A 20,459-nucleotide genomic window follows, 5' to 3' on the forward strand; every position below is an offset into this window, starting at 1 on the left:
ACACAAATCTGTTCTCAAACCTGTCAAATGTAGGCAGGCAGAACGCGTCCACATCTGCATCAGCGCTGGTAGATGCAACTCTTGCAGCCCGGTCGTTTGAAACTGGGCCACAAGAGTTGAGGCCTGGGTGTGAAATTGATGGTTTTCAGGGTTTTTTATCTTTTTTTTTATATTGTTATTTTTTTTAATCGTTTTTATCGTTAACTCGCTTTCCCTGCGTCCTGCGTGCTATCCAGCTGGAGGAAGTCCAGTTTAAAATGCACCCTAGCCATAGATGGACACACCTGGTCAGCACTGTGGGTCGTGCAAAGTTCTATGAGACAATATTTCAGTATTACTGTAACTTTAAACCAGTACTCAGTGTTTAGAAAGCAAAGAATTGTCCATTTATTCATGCAATTAGCTAATCATGGCGTGAAAATGCTTGCAGATACAGGCTACTTATTGCCAGTAACAGAAATGTGACGCTACAGTGGGCACAGACTCGCCACTACCAAATGAAAGGTGTAGTTTGGTCTGATGAGTCTACATTTCTGCTGAAGCAGCAGATGGTAGACTCACAATTTGGCGCCAAAAGCATGAATCCAAGGGGCCAACGTGTCTTCGTCAACAGTCCAAGCCTCTCCTGGCGGTGTAATGGTGTGGGAAATGTTTGCTTGGCACACTGGTGGGCCATTAATAGCAGAAACCAAGGTGTGAGCAACACTACGGACTGTGTGTAGCTGTCTGTGGACGTGGTTTAGCATCTTTTAATGCTGCCTTTCAGCAGGATAACACGTCGTGTCACAAAGCAAAAGTTATCTGCTCTCACGGTCTCCTCTGTCACCATTATGGACCCAGCACAGCGCCTCTGACATGCACTAGAATAAGAGAGCACTAGCATGACTGTGGCTCTACAGGAACAGTGTAATCATGTCAGCATGAAGCAGAATCTGAAAAGAAGACGCCAACATTTACTAAATGTGAGGGTCTGTTGACACAGGGCTGCATGGTCTGTTAAGGCTACTGCAACTACAGCAGCACTGCACCATGTATGATATTCATGTATGATACTGGAGACCTGACAGACTGTTCACTTTCAGCCATGCATGTGTGTGTTGTCACTTTGTATACATAGATTACACAGTTTGTCTGAATAAGTGTAACGACGGAGAAAGTGCTGAAAAGGACAGAAGCACACTGTTTCTGTCCCGTGAGGCCACAGCCAACCCGTTCTCACTCCCAAAGCGTAACATTTTACGCTAGGTGACAAATCGTCACCATATTACGTTTTCGGCTACCCACCACGTTCCTAAATGACGACCTCGGAAAACGAGGAAATATGAGAACCGTCTGGACTGAAACCTACACATGTTCGCTCTTTTTCTTCAAATCGCTTAGAAACACGCTATTTAACATCATTAAAGTCCTGGTTAAGGTCAGGAATAAGGTTATGGTCAGGGCTAGGGATAAGGTTAGGTTTAGGGCTGGAATACAGGGCTGGAACGTCTACTACGCGGGAGCGTCATTGCACTGGATTCCAGCCCTAACCCGCCGCGTACCATAAGAACGCCGAAGGTCTCCTTTCGCGTTCCTCAGGAACGCCGCGGGACGTGACAAAACGTCGACATGTTACGCCTCGGGAGTGAGAACGCTCTGGGCCACAGCTCTGGTCATTCATGTTTGTCAGAAGCTGTTTCTTGTCCTGCTCCCAGGCTCAGTATTCCTCAGTTTATAATAAACTGCAGTGAAAGCCCGTGCATGTTAATTGGTACAAAAAAAGAGATTCTTAGAACCCAAGAACCCATCTGTCACTAACACAGCTGAGGACCCTCAAATCAACTTAAATGGACAAAACATACGTAGCAACTTTCCTTTCTATAACACACATCAGTCCTTTAGTCCAAAAATGAACCTTTCAGCAACGCGTACACCAACATATATACAGGGGGAAAAGACACCAAAGCCCCATCTAGCTTATCAAGCATGGTGGAGGAGTCATCATTGTTTGGGGTCACTTTGCTAACTCAGGCTTACAGTTATTGAGTAACCAACTAGTTCACTCACAAGTTCATACAAAATAATAATAATTTATTATATATGTTCAGGGCTATGATCCATGCAGTGACTGCAAAAAAAGTGCATCCACAGTAGGTCGGATGAAAATCAAAGATTGGTCGTGTCACGGTTCTGACCATAGCCCTGAGCTGCAGTGGCCTGAGAAGAGCTATTCCAAATTCACTTTAGCAGTCACTCACCAGGAATATCCTCTCCAGCTGGTCTTGGATGTCCTTCATCCCAGGAAATGCAGCCACTCCTTGGATCATCTCAATGAAAATGCAGCCCACTCCCCTGGAGGAGAAAATAACACTAATTATAAATCCTGTATTTTTTCTCAATGTCCTTAAGCCTTTCACAGGTGCCGCCTAAAATAAAAACACATTGGAATAAAGCATCACTGGAAAATGTTGTATTTGACCGGTCCGTCCTTTGTTCACATCTAATTACAGTCTGCAAAACACTAACTGTTTAATCACCCCAACAAGCCTCACAGTGAAAGTCATTCTGAGGCTGTATTGATTTCTTTTCTTCCAGAGGGCTGTTAGACTGTGAATGTAGGTTGGAAATCTTAAAATATCAAGACCACTTCAGTATGGAGGGAGAACGGCCAAGGTGCGTGTGTGTGTGAGTGTGTGTGTGAGTGCGTGTGTGTGAGTGTGTGAGTGTGTGTGAGTGAGTGTGTGAGTGTGCGTGTGAGTGTGTGTGAGTGTGTGTGAGAGTGTGTGTGTCTGTGCTGTCGATGCTCATTTGTCAAAGAGCTATTTTTCTGACAGATTCGCTTCGTGGCTCAGTGCACACTCCTTCTCAATGCAAGGAGAGAGAGAGAGATTACCTGAAATTCATCCCTCAAAAACTTCTCCATTCCTTCCATTTTACGGAATGAAAATGCTTCATCTCCATGACAGAGCTATAACCTCAGCATCCAGTATTTCTGCTGGAGCGTAGAGAACTATTCTGCTGCCTGAGGTGCATATGTGATACGGGCAAAGGTCAGCTTAAAGAAAAAAGAATAACACAAAACAATTTTCATCTGTGTAGTTATACCTTCCTCTCAGTTTGATTCATTCCTGTCATTTTGTCTCAAATTGGATGATGTTGTCAACAAAGGCCTGACAGGTTATTAGCTCTAAAGTTCTGGCAAAGTTACTGACCCTCCAGCTAGAAATGATGTCTCCATTCTTCACACAGGTAACAGGAAATAGGCTGCTAAGGAAAATGTGATTCGATCACGTTATTTATTGGTTTTATTGAGGAAACGCTGTCAAGGTACAAAAATGCTAATAAGGAATGCATACAAGTCAAGAACAACAACACTGAGCCCTGTGAGTATCAGGACCTTCATCAGGGATAGTCTTTAAGGATATACATAAAACCTGTTGTGACAATATTAGCTTTGTGCACTTTGCTAAATAATGCCCACTATTAGAAACTGAAGCCCACTCTCACCAGTTCTCAATGTAAACCTGCATAATGTTTCCTTTAGCCTTCTAAATCAGGTTTGTGTCTGTCACGCCATCAGGAGTTTGTAATATTTTTCACCCTGGAGCTGGAAGACCAGTAACGTATTTCTCGGCCATAAGGTGCACCAGATTATAAGGCGCATTAAGGTAAACAAAACAGTCAGATAAATCAAACTTTACTCAACTCTTTCTTCTTGCTTCCTCCACTTCTGTACCATTGATTCATTAATGCTGTATTCTCTCACAGCTGCTCTATTCCCATGTTGTTGCAGTATATTAATGACTAACCTCGTGTTGTGGATGGATTATCTCAGTTGTTCTCCTGACTGAAGTTTGGTCTGTTTACAGCATCCTGCTATGCGATTGCATTTGTCTCTAACCATCAGGAACCCTCACATTAACTTTTATCGAGTGGAAAAAACTCAGCGTTCATCCTCCAGCTTCACTGTGTTTATGCTATGCTAACATAGCTGTGTCGCTAGTGACCACGTAGCACATCATTATATACCAGCTAGCCCAACTTCAGTAACCCTACAAATGTCACTGCTGTTTAGTTTCCTGTCTTCATTTATGTTGGAAGTGATAGCAGAGCTGTACGTTTTCAGAAGTCTCTCAGTCAGAACATGCTATAGCTGTGTCCCAAAACGTCGGCTGCATCCTCCGGAGGCCGCATTTGAAGGCCGATTATGTCACAGCCAGGCGACAAAGGCTGTTCCAATGCGTCGACTCCTTCAAATGCGGCCGACAAATGCGTCCTTCATTTCCCCGAATTTGAAGGATGGGTCGGTGTGTCCTTCGTGGCCCACCATATCCCAGAATTCATAGCGCAGCCCAGCCAATTCCAGTTTCCAACAATGGCGGCCTCTACTAAGTTTTAATATTACTATTAAATTAATCTTTCTGGATCACAAAATAAACTTTTAACATATTTTCAGGCGAGAAAGTAGCTGCGTAAACTTCAAATATATGCTTGGTTATCAAGACATCGTATATTTGCAAAAGTGCGCCAATGTTTCGGAGACGTCTGTTACCCACCAGCTCGATAGCAAGCCGGGGGGTTCAATGGTCACTCGACCTGGCGAGAGCAGCGGACTCCCGGCTTCATCGTTTTCAGACCCCCGCTCTTTCGCTACTCAGGTTAAACTTGATATATAAGTCACTCGGATAACTTAAAAATGTAATTGTTGGGCTTTTTTCTGTGTTTTATTTGTTCCAGAGTAAATCGGTTTGGCTGAGATCAAAGTTATTAGATTAGATTAGATTAAATACAACTTTAGTAATCCATCGGGTGGGTTCTTCCGGGATTTTCACACAGCTGAATAAACGTCAAACAGAAAACTGATTAAACAGAAGTGTGAGACGGTGAGAATTTACGCCAGTGTCCTGTTATATTTTAGATAGCAAGGAGCAGACGGCGAGTTTATTAAACTCCACCGAGACAGCGGTGAAGCTAATCTGAAGGCTAGACCGTCCCATTTCACAGCCTCGCACTTCTGGCCTTCTTGGTCTTTGTAGACTGCGAAGGCTGGGTCCTCCGAAGGATGCAGCCTACGTTTTGGGACACAGCTTAGATCATGCTTAGGTGGAAACTAGCGAGCTAACTTCCTGCTAACTTCCTGCTAACTTCTAACTCTGTTGAATTTAATAAATCCTGTGCCTGGATGTTAAACTTAATTGTTACACCTGGTAAAGCAGCAACGCTGATCATTTTATTAAAGATCAAAGAATTTAGACAGTTTTTTACTCTCAGTGATGCCGCAGCGTTCGTTTGACTTTGGGACCTGAGCTGACGGAGTTTAGGACCCAGATTACTCCGCGAGGCTCCTGACTACGGCAGCCGTAATGCTCCGATAATCCATCAAGCGGTGCGGCTTCATAATTTACCAAAGTCGTACCAAAACATTTTTGACAGATTTTTGAGCACCGTGTGCCACATAAAATCGGTTTGAGGTCAGTAAGCACAACCAGAATTCATGCATAAGGCGCACTGCCGATTTTTGAGAAGATTAAAGGATTTTAAGTGCACCTTATAGTGTGGAAGATACGGTACAGTCATTTCCTTTCACAGTTTTTTATGTAGAACAAGTGGTGCAGGCATGCAACTGACTCTTTATACAAAGTGTAACACTGCCTTTATGCTATAAATATCTACATAAGGTAAGATACGCTTTTATTAGTCCCACAGGTGGGAAATGTGCTTGGTCACAGCAGAAAGTGGACAGTACAAATTAAGAGCAGCAAAAATGAAGAAAAATACATACATGCGTTTACACGTATGTGTATGTCGAAACACGGCGCCTCCCTCTTCTTGATTCTGTTTCCGCATTTATTTTCGTCTGACTATGAGTCTGCAGTGTGGTGTTTTATCACTGCTGTTACTGTAATTAGACAGTGTTAGAGGTGCTGTGACTGGAGCTGTAGTTAAATCAGTCACTGGAGTGGACTGCACCCTTTGAGTTATAGTACACAGTAAATTAGCCTCAGTAAATATTGGGCTCTTTATTCAAAGACAGTAAATCAACAGATATGCCTGAGAGGTGATTCATGATGTGACGGGAAAGCAGACAAACAAATACGTCAAGCGTCGCACTGCAAGACACATTTCCACAGCCTGGATTTTGGGTTGGATGGACTTCATTGATCCTGAGGTAGAATTTCATTTCATTTCAAGTACATACATGACAAACATTAGCTGGTTTAGATTTAAAACAACAGCTAGGCTTGAGTAATATATTTCAATATTCAATAGTGCACACTCACACACCCACACTCATATATATTAGCTATGTCACTAAATATAAATTAGAACGAATCCTCATCTTTAACTGCGATGGTTCTGGTACGATATAAAGGGGGCGCCCTCAGAGTGAAATGAATAACGGTGACTGAGCTCGTTCAATTCGGCCCTCGCCTGTTTTTGTGATTTTAAATAGACATTTTCAGGAGTAACTTGTCATTGGTAAATGCCCATAACCTTGAAGAACTGTCTCTGGCTGACCAGTTTTCATATGCAGTCAGTGTTGACATCAAAATTATTATTTTTTTCATCCACCATCATGTGCAAGTCCTTCAAATGGCCTGTGGGCACAGCTATTTCTTTGATTAAAGTAGGTGCTGTAATAGGAGAGTTTCAGTAAAAGTGAAAAGAAATCTTTTTGTCACAGAGTCAATGAGGCACAAGTACAAGTCCTCGCACAGTCTCCTCCTTCAGGCCCACCTCATGGCCCTGAAGGAGGCCCACAGCCACCTGCTGAGATGCAAACCTGGCTATGAACCCTGGATTATAAAATATAGAGCCAAAGCCCAACGTGTGTTAGAATGTGGGGCTGCATACAGCTCATGAGAAATCAGCAAAGCTAAGCACACCCTTATTACCCTCTAGGTCGGGTAACATCGAGGTGACAGGAAGGGCCAGGAAGCTCACTATGCATATACTCACATGCTGCAGCATGCCTGTAAAGTTACTGAAAGTAAATGTCTTTTAATAATATACACCCTGTTTATATCCTGATACAAGCAAAAAATGATTTAATGTAAAAGGTTGTGTAAGAAGTTTCTTTTTTATTTTTAACAAAAGCCAAAGATCTTTGATCACACTGTTTACCTGTACTGTGCTGCTAAGCCTTCTGGCATGAAACTGCACAGAAAAAAGTCACCTCTAACAGATCCATCACTCTGACATTTGTCTCGAACAAACATACTGTGCTGCACTTGCATCCTGCTTTTAAGTTCAGAGACTTTCTGAAGCCTCTGTTCTCTGTCTAACACTCAAAATTCTCTCTCTCTGGACACTTGGTACAAACACGGGCCAGTCACACATTCATTTGTTTGTGTTGCACTTTGTTAGCTAGCAGGTGCTGTGGAAATGCAACTGGCTCTTTGGCTTGACATGTGCACAGGGTGCACGTCTCTATACACAACTACATCTAAAAGTTTATTAAGGCCATAAAGTATTTTGCAGCCTGACTGGAAATTGTGAAAGCAAGTTGCAATTAAGCATGCTCCTTTGCATCATAGCCTCAAACTCTTTCACAGCTAATTAGGAAAGCACAGGGGACTACAATCATTTAACACACTGGGAACTGGAGCCTTGGCCAAACACATGTCACTGCAAACGATGATGAGCTTACTTATCAAGAAGACTCTGAAATGTTCAGGTGGAAACATTGGAAACATTCCAGGATATTAAACTATAGTGTATCAATACTTTGCTTTACTTTCAAACACTTGAAGATTTCTGTGTTTTTTAGGATAAACAGATAAACAAACATCACGAGCAGCCTTGTCCTCTCAGATGGAGCTGGCTTGTAGTGCACCATGAGATAACTAAACCCATTCATTAATATGTGCACGGTCACAGTTGACTGATCCATTCGTCGACTCTGATTGACAGGTCCATGCATGTGTGTGTGTGTGTGTGTGTGAAAGAGAGACAGAGAGAACTGCTGCTCTGTGAAGTGCTTAGGAGCCAAGGAAGGTAACAATAGAGCCATTCCTCGCCCGCTCTTCATCACATCCTCACTCCTCACAGCCTCTCAGCTACAGCAACTCATGATGGATGCTTCTTCTGGCAGGAAGACAGATCTGGACAACCTTTTGGTCCTTCAAGGAGTGGTTCTTCACGGATGACTGCTTTCTAAGTGACCGGAGGTGAGTGTATGCGAGCGTGGCACAGAGTGAGTCTCATTGGAATAGAAGACCCAGTGGATTTGCCCACCTTCAAACGCCCTTGAAACTGACACACTAGCGCGCTATCTTTCGGACCCCTACACTCTGGCTGCTCTTTAATTGGACGCTGCAAAACAGGGTTCTTGGGATTTCCCTGCTGACTGTGTGTCCAGACAGAGGGGGTCACCGCGGCTCACCTAAGACCAGGTCCACAATGGGACAGCCTACAGCTCTCTTATTCCTCACATTCCAACACGCAACATGCTTTTTCACCCCTAAAACCGAGTGCAAACATTATATACAGAAATGTTGTCATATTCCTCAAAAATAACCCATTAAAATAACATTAATGATGCTAAGCTGACTTATACTTGCTGGTAACTCTGAGAAGCAGTTGGGCTTTTGTGAGAGTAGGTGTTATAATCTAGGGCATAAGTAAAAGTAAAAGAAAGCCTTTTTTCCCTAAAGAAAAAATGCAAATGTCAACTGTACATTGGAGGGCCTGTATCATCTGAGTTTTTTCAAAGCAGCAGTCTCTGGGGCTGAAAAACGAAGCCAAATGTGTCATCACCTCTGCAACAAAGACGTTTACAGTCTGGTCCAGAATGGTTCTGCTCATTACAACGATAGAAAAAGTCGATTTAAATGAAAGAAGAATAACTGGACTTGTTCTTGAAACCACAGCAACCATTGATGCAAGTTTATGTCAGTTTTGCATTTGATTCATATTTCACATCCAAAAGGACGGACGTCTTTAAAAAGTAACTGACAAATTACAAACTGGTAGCTACCATCAAACGTGCTGACATTCTGTACTTTAGTTAAACAAGGCAGTTCAAACCATCTTTAACAAAGACTGAGGAGAAAGTCGAGAAAAAAAACTGCTGCAGAAAATATTTCAGCCCTGCTACAGTTTTTCTCACTGTGGGATAGCGAGTCTGCTCAGGCTCGATACGTGAAGAGTTCGATTATTACATTTCAGTTGCTTCATTCACATCTGCAGCAGTTCTGTCAGTGTATAAAGTAAATGTGTGTGTCTCACCAGCAACTGATCCAAACTGGGAGTGTGGATGCTGGGGAGTCATGAAAACAAAACTAAAGAACAATCTGCACTGAAGGGAGCATGGCCTCGGGTTAGGATAAGCCACCAGTAAGAGTGTTTTAATTGGTTTTTGTCTGCTTCATGAATTGGGTTCCCTGATCTATATCTTGAAGGTTTCTATGTGAATAAATCACGGATAAATTACACACACGGGGTTAGATGTTAGGAGTACCCACCACATGTCCAGGCAGGTGGAGTAGTCTGTGGATCCCAGCAGGACATCTGGAGGCCGGTACCACAGGGTCACCACCTCGTTGGAGTAGGTATGGCTGGGGACCGACTTGGCCCTGGCCAGGCCTGGGGGGGAAGCAACAAAACAAGTCAGTCTGAGAAAGCATTATCATTGAGTGACCTTCAGCAAAACAAAGCATACAGCTGGAGCCAGCAGTCACACTCCCTGCAGCTGCTGACATGTGTTATACAGTCAGGAAGATATAGAGTTTGCAATAAAAGTCAAGATTTCAAGGTCCTGTGTGGAGAAAGATCGTCATCAAACCAACTTAAACAAGAGAAGTAAGAAAATGAAAGATTAGAGAATGAGTTTTCAACATGTGACCATAGGACAACAATTTGGTAAACAGGAAGTAATAAGAGGAATTTTACACCACCAGTAGTACGTTGTACCTGAATGTGCAGATGAATATCACTACATTAATTACAAGCAGTGGCTTTTTTTCATTCCTTGATGGACTTACTGGTCCACAGTCAAACAGGACACCGTGCCCCATCCAAATGAAACAACTGCTCAGGAACTTGACAAAGAGCCTCCAAACCCTCAAAGTCCAAGTCAAGATTGATATAGGACACTGATCAGGATGCACCAGACGTCCAATCGATCACTAAAGCGCCGTCACAAAACCCACAGGACCATTTTTTACCAACAAATGTTGAGGCAATATTTTAGAGAGAAGAACTTAATTGTAGATCATTAATGTTTAATGTTTCCCTAATGAAGATCTTGAAGGCTGAAACATTGCCTCATTAAAATCTTGTGAGCTTCCAATTCCCTTTGCTTCCTGTAGACTCACTGAAGCCATCATACAAACAGCTCCTCTTGTCAGACCTGTCTCTACTCTGACTTCTGTACATTCAGCTGTGACAAACCCCAGATTGCCTTTTCAAATAGAAATTATGATGGACGACCTTTGACGTTTCACCAAGAAACATGAATATCAGTCATATGAACTCTTTTGTCCTGTGAATCACACATGATCGGGTACGTTTGGCACCAGGCTATGGTTAAACACGAAAAGTACTACATTTTAAAAAAGGGGATTTAGGAATAGATGCGCAAGCTTCTCCAGTTTAGGTCAAAGGTCCCTTTCTAACATTTATCTATGCAGCGACACAAACCCAGTCCTCACATGGCGGCTAATGCTAGAGTGCAGATGCAGTGAGCTTTAATGAGGCTGATGGCATTACCTCTTTGTCTCATCCCAAGTGGTCTGAGAGCTTAATTAAAGCATTTAGCTTAGTAAAATAAAGGACTTCCTGCCCTGCTGTTAGTCCCCTGTGTGTGGGAGGAAGCGGGGCAGAGGGGAGAGTAAATGAGAGCAGGAAGGGGGGTATTTAACATTTCCTTGTGTCAGAACACCCACAGGAGAAAGGAGTTTCAGCTGACATTCATCGTGGCCAAGCTCTATAATTTCCACACACTGATCTAACACAGGATAGACAGCATCGGGCTGCTCACACTGAGAGGCTATCATATCCACTGCAGGAATCCTGCGTATGTGTGTACGTGGGGGGCGGCGTCGTGGAGGCGTGAATCGAGATAATATCTACTCATCGTAAGAGAAGGTGCAGTAGTAGGAGGATGACCTGTTTGTAACGCGGAGCAGGAACAAAAGAAAACCCAACTGTTTGGTTTCCTACAGTTCCCAGCATGCCTGTCATCAATCTGAAACAAAACAACATGGGGTAAACCCGGTGCTGGTTCTGTATGGGTTAAGTAATGCAGCTGCAGCTGTACAGAAGCTTTGTCAGCATTATTGGGAAACTTTGATCTGTGACAGCTGTTTTCTTGCAGGGCACCTTCTGTTCTTGTAGATTAATGAAGCTATCACAAAACTGCAGTTCTTCTCATGGCCACCTGAGGCTGGCTACAGACATGAGTGGACTGTTTAAATGCCCAACTTTACAAACAAACATGTTTAAAGCCTGGCTGGCGTCTGATGGTCAGATATGCTGCTTTGCCTGTGTTTCACCTCCCACTGTGTGACCTCATCTGGGAGGCACTGGGTAGCTCTGGGTATGGGAGTAGTGTAGCTGAATGGTGTAGTGATAACACTACTGTCTTTGGCCTGACCAGGCTATGCATCCAGTCAGGGTCTCCAGGCTAGCCTATACTAACCACATACCAACGGGAAGCAGGCAACTGGAACATGGAGTGAGTTTAAATCAGGTAGAAGTCTTTTTCAATCGTGTAGGAGGAGGTGAGCGACTTTTCCCTGATGTCTTGCGGGTGAGAAAGTTGCGTTAACCAAACCCCTCTCTGTGTGGATTGTGCAGCGAGACGTGGAATGGCAGCAAAGCATCGCTAAGCACCAGAGAAACAACCTCCTGCAGATGAGCAAACATGCCACGTATCGCCTTCCACTATCCACATAGCGATTATATGTCGCTGTGCTGTCTGGAGCTGCTCTTTGCTTGAATCAGGACAGGATTCAACACCTCGATTTACCATCATTAGTTTGTTTTCACACAAATGATTTTATTCTAGCTCCCCCACGGACTCGCACGCTGATTTTCAGCTTTGCAACATCATCACGACTCAAGCACAATGATCAATTAGGCAGAATACACCAAATAAACTTAATTCAATCCCAGCAACGAGATTGTGTAATGAGCAAGATCCTAATCAGTTGTTCCTCCTCCATCTCACTTCTCACTAACAGAATTCGGTGCAGTTTTCCACCCACAGACACTTTGGAGGCGACCAGAATGTTTCATCACTTGTTCACTCACTTGCATGGGCAATAATTCAATAGTGATTTTTACAATGTTAACAGCCTCACAGTCATCCATGTGTCTGCAGATACATTTTAGTTCTCTTGATCGTGACCACAGTGTATATGAAGAATCTTCCTTTGTGACAGAGCGATATCCCACAATCTAAAGCAGTTCGGTTGCTGTTTTCGGACTGTTCTGACATCTTGAGCAACACCTGACCTTCCCCTTTAAAACCCCATGAATCTCATTGCAGTGGAGCACTTCAGAGCCCTGACCCGGGATATCAAACACACATACGCACATGGACCTTCAGCCACCTTCATCTTCAGTCATGCCACAGCTGACCTGCTAGCCTGTCCAGGCGGTGACCTGGATGAAGGTCAGCGGTGAATTATACATCACTATCTCACACAACACTAGGGGTCATCAAACATATGGTAGAAGAGCTGGGCTGGAAACTGGGAGAGAAAACAGAATAAACAAGCAAGCCAGGGAAGGATTAAAATAGTCTCTGTCCCCGGGGGGTAATCAGCCCACTGTTTCACCTTTTGAAGTTCACTTGAATTTTAAAGGCAGTTTGTAGCTTCCGCCTGCTTCTCCTCCTCCAACTCCTTTAAAATTCAGCAGATTAAAAGATTTACGACATGCTGCCAGCAGCTACTTCAAATACTGGCAGAGATAATTCCACTGAGGAAAAGACAAACACAACAAAATGCAGCGTTTGTTGCTAATTTAAATGTAGACATCCTGCCGTCAGACCGCAGACACACATATAACACAGGTCTACTCAATGAATGTTTAACCTACTCTGAACCCATTCATATAAAGCTGTCATCCTGCTTCTCATCACAAGCAGAGCCTCCTCTCTCCCGTGTAGTTGTAATGCAGTGCGCACATTCGTTTGAACAGAGGCCTGCAGTTTGTCCTGTGTCCACTTCAAGCTTGGCTCTGTGTTAAAATGCCCAACTTCCACCATGGAGTTCTGATCCTGAGCATCCTGATATCTGTCTGCTAAGCTTCAGAGTCACTGACCTGCATGTCGCAAATTTGTTACTGTTGGTGGAGACTTTTGAAACACTTTTAAAGGAATTATCTGACAGATACTATGATCTTCTGTTTCTGCGTGTTGTATATTTGCAGCAAGCTACCGAACTGTGCGGTCTGAGCAAACCCTCATTGGTTAAGATTTTGGTAGGATAATGGGAACGAGGTGCCAGGACTTACTGAATAGAATAGAATAAAATGCCTTTATTGTCACTATACAGATGTACAATGAGATACAGAGCATCTCCTGCTCAGTGCAAATATCTAGACATCAGTTCTGCAGCACTTTAAAGCACTATTGAAACACCACTGGTTGAACTGCAGCCTTAAACCATGGCACACACTCTGTCATGGTCCGTGGTCCTGTGTGTGGAATGTGTGATGCGCGGGTAGCCACACCCCCAGGCTGGGCCATCACCGGCACACCTTCTCTCCATCGGGGTGATTACCTGAAGAGCTACTTAACCCACCGCTGACGGATGCTCCACGCCAGTCCGTTAATCACCTCTCTGTGATAACTAGACTCCCGCGAAAGCGTTGCATTAATATCTTGTTGGAGCTGCGTTAAATCTGCCTACTTGTGTCTAGGTTTCGATCCGGCGTTCAGCGTCTGCCACCTGCCTGTCATCCTGCTCAATTGGATCACCCGATGCATCATCTGGCCCATCCACTACCTCTACGGATTTCCTTCTCACGGACTTCCCTCCCGAGCTCCCACGGTCCCACTCTAATCGTAAGCCAACTGGTCTAACTCAGTTTTAATGTGTTTCCTCCGCTTCCCGGCTCCCTAGTAATCTTCTCCCCTTTCTGTTGCAGCCTCCCACGGTCCCGATTCCGGCTTCCTCGCGTCATTGTTTCCCCGGGTTTTTTAGTTCCTCGTTTTGCTCCTTTGGTTTTCCCGGGTCGCCTTTGGTTTTTATAATAAAGTGTCATTTTCTGCTAGCGCTTGAGTCTGCGTTTGGATCCTTTTGTGCACGCGCGCCGTGACGCATGACACACTCACTGTTGTACCTCCTGACTTCTTCCATGCATAATAACAATTTGAACCAAAAATCTGGATTCAACCTACTGCCAATGATTTTCATTCCAGTTCTTGTGTAAATTGGCCTACCTCATCTCCCTGTTCCCTTCCTCAAGAACGCCTCTTGATAACAACCTTTACACTGACAATTTCTAATGAGGATTCATTGAACCTCGTGACTATATGGATTACCGAAGGGCCAGATGAATCTCTCGGGGCTTGTGTCAGGTCTTTGCTGGATTTTTTCCTTAATTCTTAAAGACATGACCTTGAGTTACTCTTCGCCTGCCACTTCCAGTTTCCTAAGATATGTCAAGTTTTCAGCTAGTAGTCCTTTAGGAATCACCTTGTTGGTGTAAAAACTTTAGTTTGTGCCTGTCAAACTGTGTTATGTTGCTATAGATTCAATTAAAGATATGTGAATAAATTATGTATTTTTGTCATTGGCTGATAAAATTAGCTCTTTGCTAAGTTGTCAGTTATGTGAGGATGCCACACAGAGCCTACGTTAAACTTTAATGGGCTGGAGATTCCTCTAGAAGTGGTCAGATACAAGAACTGGGCTGATAATGAGGGAAGAAGCAGCCAGTATCCAAAGGAATACTTTGACAGACCTCCAGAAATCCTGGAGAACCACTGCTCCACTTTCACTTGCTGCTCTAAGGCAGCTCCTTGAAAGCAGAGCAGAGTTCCTGTGAACAGCACTGCAGTCATGTTTTATAAGGTAAGCGGACATATTAGGAAATCCACCCTCCCGAAAATGACATTCTTTTATGTACTTCACTTAATAATTCTTTAAACATATACACTTTATTGGAAGGATTTGATATCACGAATGGTTTTACAGAAAACTCTGTGCCTCTGTTAGATCCCTAATTCTTTTATGTTCATGTGTGCGCCTGCACCACCTGCCATCATATCAGTTCATTTCCCAACACAAAGTGGACTGTAATGAGTCTCTGCATGGTAGCTGCCTACATGAAACCAGTCCGGTCATTACCGATGCAAAAATTCAGTTTGGTTTCAGGTTTGGATTGAAAAGCACACAAACACCAGTCGTTTGGATTCATCTATCAGACTTCAAAGGACCATCTGCAACCTTCAAAAACCCACGACCAAGTGAAACACACAAACACGCACACACTGATCCCGGTGCTGTGGCGAGGCGCTGGGTAGAACAGCTCACTGGGGAGAGGCAAACAGTCTGCTCGGGATGCCTGCGACATTCCTCCAGCTCCATTGTCACATTGCTTCACTCCTCACACGTCATTATCTCGGCAGCTGTTACTGCACAGCACTCCCCAGAAAATAAACACACACAATCAGCAGACATTAGCTAGCTACCACAGCAGTCAGAAAAACATACTAATCTAATGTTCAGTTTAGTGCAGCCCAGCACACTGGGCTTGTAAGAAGCTATTTATGACCTTGAGTTGTAGAATGGAGATGGCACTGCGTTTCTCTGGGCTATAGTTTAACGAAAAAGCATGAAGATCTTGCATGTTGAACACTTTTTATATACAAAAGTTCTATTTAGATAAAAATGAGAAACACAGGTTCTCCAACAAAGTAGCAGCAATGTGAAAAAATCAGGCCACTCTTTCTGCGGTACCCCTGAGCCAGGAATTCGGACAGGAAGCTGCCTAAAAGCATACTAGTGATCAGGAGGTCATTGCATTGGAAGCAGACCCTGGAGCAGACCCCCGCCCAAAAAAACCATCCCAAAGACACCAGGGTGATTAAATATCCCATCTGGCCTTGGAATAACTCCATAGGAGATGCTGGAGGAGGTGGGATGTCTTTGCTTAGATTGTAATCTTTCTCTTGCCTTTAATTTCAGGTTCATGAAATGTTGTGTCTTTAACTATCAACACACCTTTGTTGTACCTCAGAGTGAAGTTGATCTTATATGGTAGCTTCAAGTATAACTCAGCAACACTTTTCCATAGTTCTGCCTGTCATTTGCATAATTTATATCCAGCTAAGAATGACTGGATTTAAGATCCAGTCCATTTGAATAATGCTGATATGTCAACAATCCTTTATTAACTCAGAAAGTAAAACACAGGCTGACTGAGGGCCTGGCTCTGGGCACATCGGCCCATTCGCCAGAATAGTGAGTGTGCACCACAGTGCTGCAAAGGTAAATGCAGACATCAGCATATTTAGAAGCCTGATACTAACTTGCTGATGCCTAGCATCATCTTGGTTTTGTCAGGAACACATTAGTCAAAACAAAGTGATATGGATGGCAGGACTGTGTTCTGGGACCTCGTCTTCCTTCTGTGTGCAAATGTGGCACAGCTGACAGCATGCACATATACGCCCTTCTGTGTACATGGAGCTGCTAAATTATCAGAGTGGGAATCAGGGAAAATGGACACAACATTTTAAGTGAAGCATTACACAACATGGATGTGCTGGGGAGAAAATATATTGCAAACTGGCTTGCAGCAGGACATCAGCTGAGCCATCAGGTGACGTTCCCTGGAATTCAGATCAGTTGGTCTGTCTGAGTTTGACGCTTGCTTAGGGATGGGTATCGAAACCCGGTTCTTGTCGGGAACCGGTTCCCACTGTTTCAGTTCCTTGGAATTGGTTGCCATTTTTGCAAACGATTCCCTTATCGATTCCAGTCGCCCCTGAATGACGTCACCACGTTGCGGAGCGTCATTTACCTGACAGGAAACACGGCGCCTAAGCGGCTCAAACGCTCAAAAGTGTAGTCATACTTTGCGAGAACGGATGACAACAGGGCAACTTGCAATACTTGCAAAGTAGATATTTCATTTAGGGGAGGAAACACTACGAATATGCAAAAGCATTTGCTCACAAAACACGCGATGACCTTAAATGAATGTCGTGTTTTTAATTCCGCTCCGGACTCGTGAATCTCAACCCAGCAGCAGCGGTAACGTTTGCACGTCCTCTCCCGTTAATGCGGCAGGTAAATAATCAACTAACAGTGCAGATTATGTTAGCGCGATCTGCCTTATTACAAACCTGCCATTACTGTGCATTTAGTGACCATGATGAGACAGAGTCTGGCTCAGATGCTGGCAGTTCTCGCTGCAGTCTGCCGGCAGCGTCTCCTTTCAGACCAGGATAGACGAATGTCACCGAGCAGAGACTCAGTTTGTGGTCAAAGGTTTGCACCCGTTTGCCACAGCAGGTGATTTTCAGTAAGTGAATGTGTTTAATTGTAGGCAGGGACATTACTGGATATTCTTGTGTAATTGCTACAGAATAATTTATGTTAAACTTTGTTATTGCTACAGAAGAATATTTATTTTATTATTTTACATTTACAATATTTTTTCCTGGGGACCCTGTGACGCCCCATTGAAGAGCCGCAGGCTGGATCTCTTAAGATCTCACTGTTGGGTTTGTAAGGCCATGTTACTCCTAAATTTCTATCTTGTTCAAAGAGAAGATATAAAACAAAGTTCTAAGCTAATCGACCTTAGTGTTCTCCTTTTTAAAAAGAATCGATAAAGAATCGAATCATTAAACAGAATCGAAAATGGAATCGGAATCGTGAAAATCTTATCAATACCCATCCCTACTCTTGCTGAACTAACTACAGTAGTAGCCATTAGTGAACCAACATTTCACTCAAACTGTAATTGTTTACTTCTCTGTGACACTTTATGTAAGTCAGACCGTCAGCATAGTATTCAGGAAAAACTGCCTGAGAAAAATATTTCTTTAAAACCTGATCTGTGCAAATGTTGCTGATATTTTTCAGTCTGGATGAAAATCAATCACAAAAAACAATCCACGGACAGACAGACATGGCCACTTTCAAACGCTGCTACTGCTGCAGTGTTCCCATGTCTTCAAAGAGCCAGGGACATGCAACAACCCCACAACCAGGTTCAAAACTCCAAATGCCCACTCAGCCAAACTCCCATGGAAAAAAAATCTGTGAGGGTGATCATTTCACGTGTAAATAAATCTCTAACTGCTACCAGTGGTCCAGCTTGTCCATGGATGCCTGCAGCATATGGCAGTGCTTCAGTGTTTGAGCACAAACATGAAAAAGTCTCTCAGCGGGTTCTGGCCAACTGTGGACACGAGGCTGTGAAGCAGGTGGGCTGTGAGCAACGCTCATCTACTGTTTCACTTGTTCCTATAATTAGAGGTCCGTCCTCAGAAGGTTTTCTCAAGTCTGAAGCTGTTCTGTGTGTGAGCCAGCACGTGACCCCATTGATATATTGCTACTATAACTTCAGAGCTCTGAAGCTTCAAACTCAATGTGGGCGTAGTGTATATAAAAAATTCCAATATACAAACACAGTGGGGCACCGTTCCAATTTATCTGAATGAACTGCATCGGTTAAAATTTGCCAAAAACTGCAATTTCTCTAATCACCACTTGAGGCTGAAAAACTAAAATGAATCTCCATAAACTCCAATGTTAAAGTGTTCGCTTTTAACCATGAAAAATATATATTTTTATATGCACTAATCCTCAAAAGAAAACCCCAATTTTTCCAGTTATTCAAGTTGTTCAAGTCCAATGAAGAGCTTGTCATGGTGTAAAGGTAAGTGGTGAACTGCCAGGTAGGTTATCCAAAACTGAAAAATAATGTATATTTCAGAATCATACAAAAAGGCCTTTTTCAGGAAACACAAAATGGGATAACAATTTAAAGCAGTTCTGCAGCAGTGGAGGTTGATCAAGCCTTGAAAGCTGGTGCTACTAATTCCTACAGGTGTTCCAACTTTTTTCTGGATAAAGTCAAGGTGTCAGTTAGTACAGTTTGCTTCACCATCAAAAGGCCCTCAGAAACTGGGACAAACTCTGACAGAAAGAGGTCTGCAGACCCAAAGCCACGACTGAATCAGAGGACAAGTTTCTGAGAGTTAACAGTTTGTGTGATAGGCGGCTCACAGGACAACAGTTTCAGACACAGCTTAATAGTGGTCACAGTAAGTCTCAGTTTCAACTGTGAAAAGAAGACTTCAAGCTGCAGGTTTGACAGGATGAGTTGCAGCAAGAAAGCCACTGACATCAGAATAAGACAAAGAGGCTTGGCTGGGCCATGAAACACCGCCATTAAACTACTGAAGACTCGAAGAAGGTATTATGGACTGATGAATGATAATCAAAATAACGCATCTTTGTACGCCGTCGAGTAGGCGAAAGGATGGTTCCACAGTGTGTGGCATCAAATATGTGTGATGGTCTGGGGCTGCTTTGCCGGATCCAGGGTCGGTGACTGAGAGGCTCCCTGAACCAAAACAGCTACCACGGCATTCTGCAGCACAGGTTCTGCACCTGGTTGGTCAGGGCTTCATCCTACAGCAGGATAATGATCCAAAACATAAGACCAAGCTCTGCCAGAACTACCTCAGGAAAAAAGAACGAGATGATGAGCTTGAAAACATGGAGTGTCCAGCACGGTCTCCAGACCCCATCGAGCTGGTTTGGGATGAACTGAACAGAAGAGGTTCAGTCAATCCCAGAGATGAACTGGTCCACAGGTCCAGCAAAGCAATTTACAAGTGCCACACATTTGTGGGAACTTCAGCAACAGATATGGGAAGAGCTTTCTGAAGAATATTTGATTTCTAATCTCAGCTGTTATATCTGCCAAAGGCGTGTCCTTTGTTGAGTCAAACGTTTAGAATACATTTCAGTCTATAAATTGATTCCATGTTTTTATTTTTAACTCCATTTGGTTTTGTGTTCTATGCTTTCATTTCAGAGACATTAAACTCTCTGAAATGAGACATTAAACTGCATCATTTTCAACAAAAAACAGGAAAAATCTTGGACCGGTAGCGTTTATTTTATAGTGTGGCTTTCTATTGCTAATTTCCCCCTTCATAACAACTGTAAATGGTTTGAGCTGTACATGTTTATACATAGAACATGCTAAACAAATCTGCTAGCATCAGCTGTGAACCTATACTCAACATCTTTTAAAGTTTATGCCAAAGAGCCCATCCTATTATGTTCCTTGTGTAACACATACTTTAAAGAAATGAACAAAACAATCCCAGAATATCGTCTGAATGAAAAGGCATAAGTACTTGGAAATGTAGGAACAGCACCTTAATTTTTAAATCACAAAATGTTTGTTTTTTTAAAAGGCCAGCAAAGCATGGCTTTTTAATTATCCTATTCTCTCTACTTCTCTGTTTAACTGGGATATTCTATCAA

General features: G+C 43.3%; 1 protein-coding gene across 3 annotated transcripts in view; it reads right to left on the reverse strand.

Moving 5' to 3' along the window:
• Positions 1-20,459, reverse strand: part of cdk14 (cyclin-dependent kinase 14) — a 170,162-nt gene that overhangs the window by 99,579 nt on the left and 50,124 nt on the right. For all 3 annotated transcript variants that reach the window (XM_040034907.1, XM_040034909.1, XM_040034908.1), the window contains exons 8-9: positions 9,447-9,567; positions 2,238-2,331 (exon numbers count right to left, since the gene is read on the reverse strand). In XM_040034907.1, coding sequence (XP_039890841.1) covers positions 2,238-2,331; positions 9,447-9,567 — 215 coding nt within the window. The remainder of the gene's footprint in view (positions 1-2,237; positions 2,332-9,446; positions 9,568-20,459) is intronic.

The sequence above is a fragment of the Simochromis diagramma genome, unplaced genomic scaffold (assembly GCF_900408965.1).
Source record: "Simochromis diagramma unplaced genomic scaffold, fSimDia1.1 OVJJ01000084.1, whole genome shotgun sequence".
NCBI classification, from domain to species: Eukaryota; Metazoa; Chordata; class Actinopteri; order Cichliformes; family Cichlidae; genus Simochromis; species Simochromis diagramma.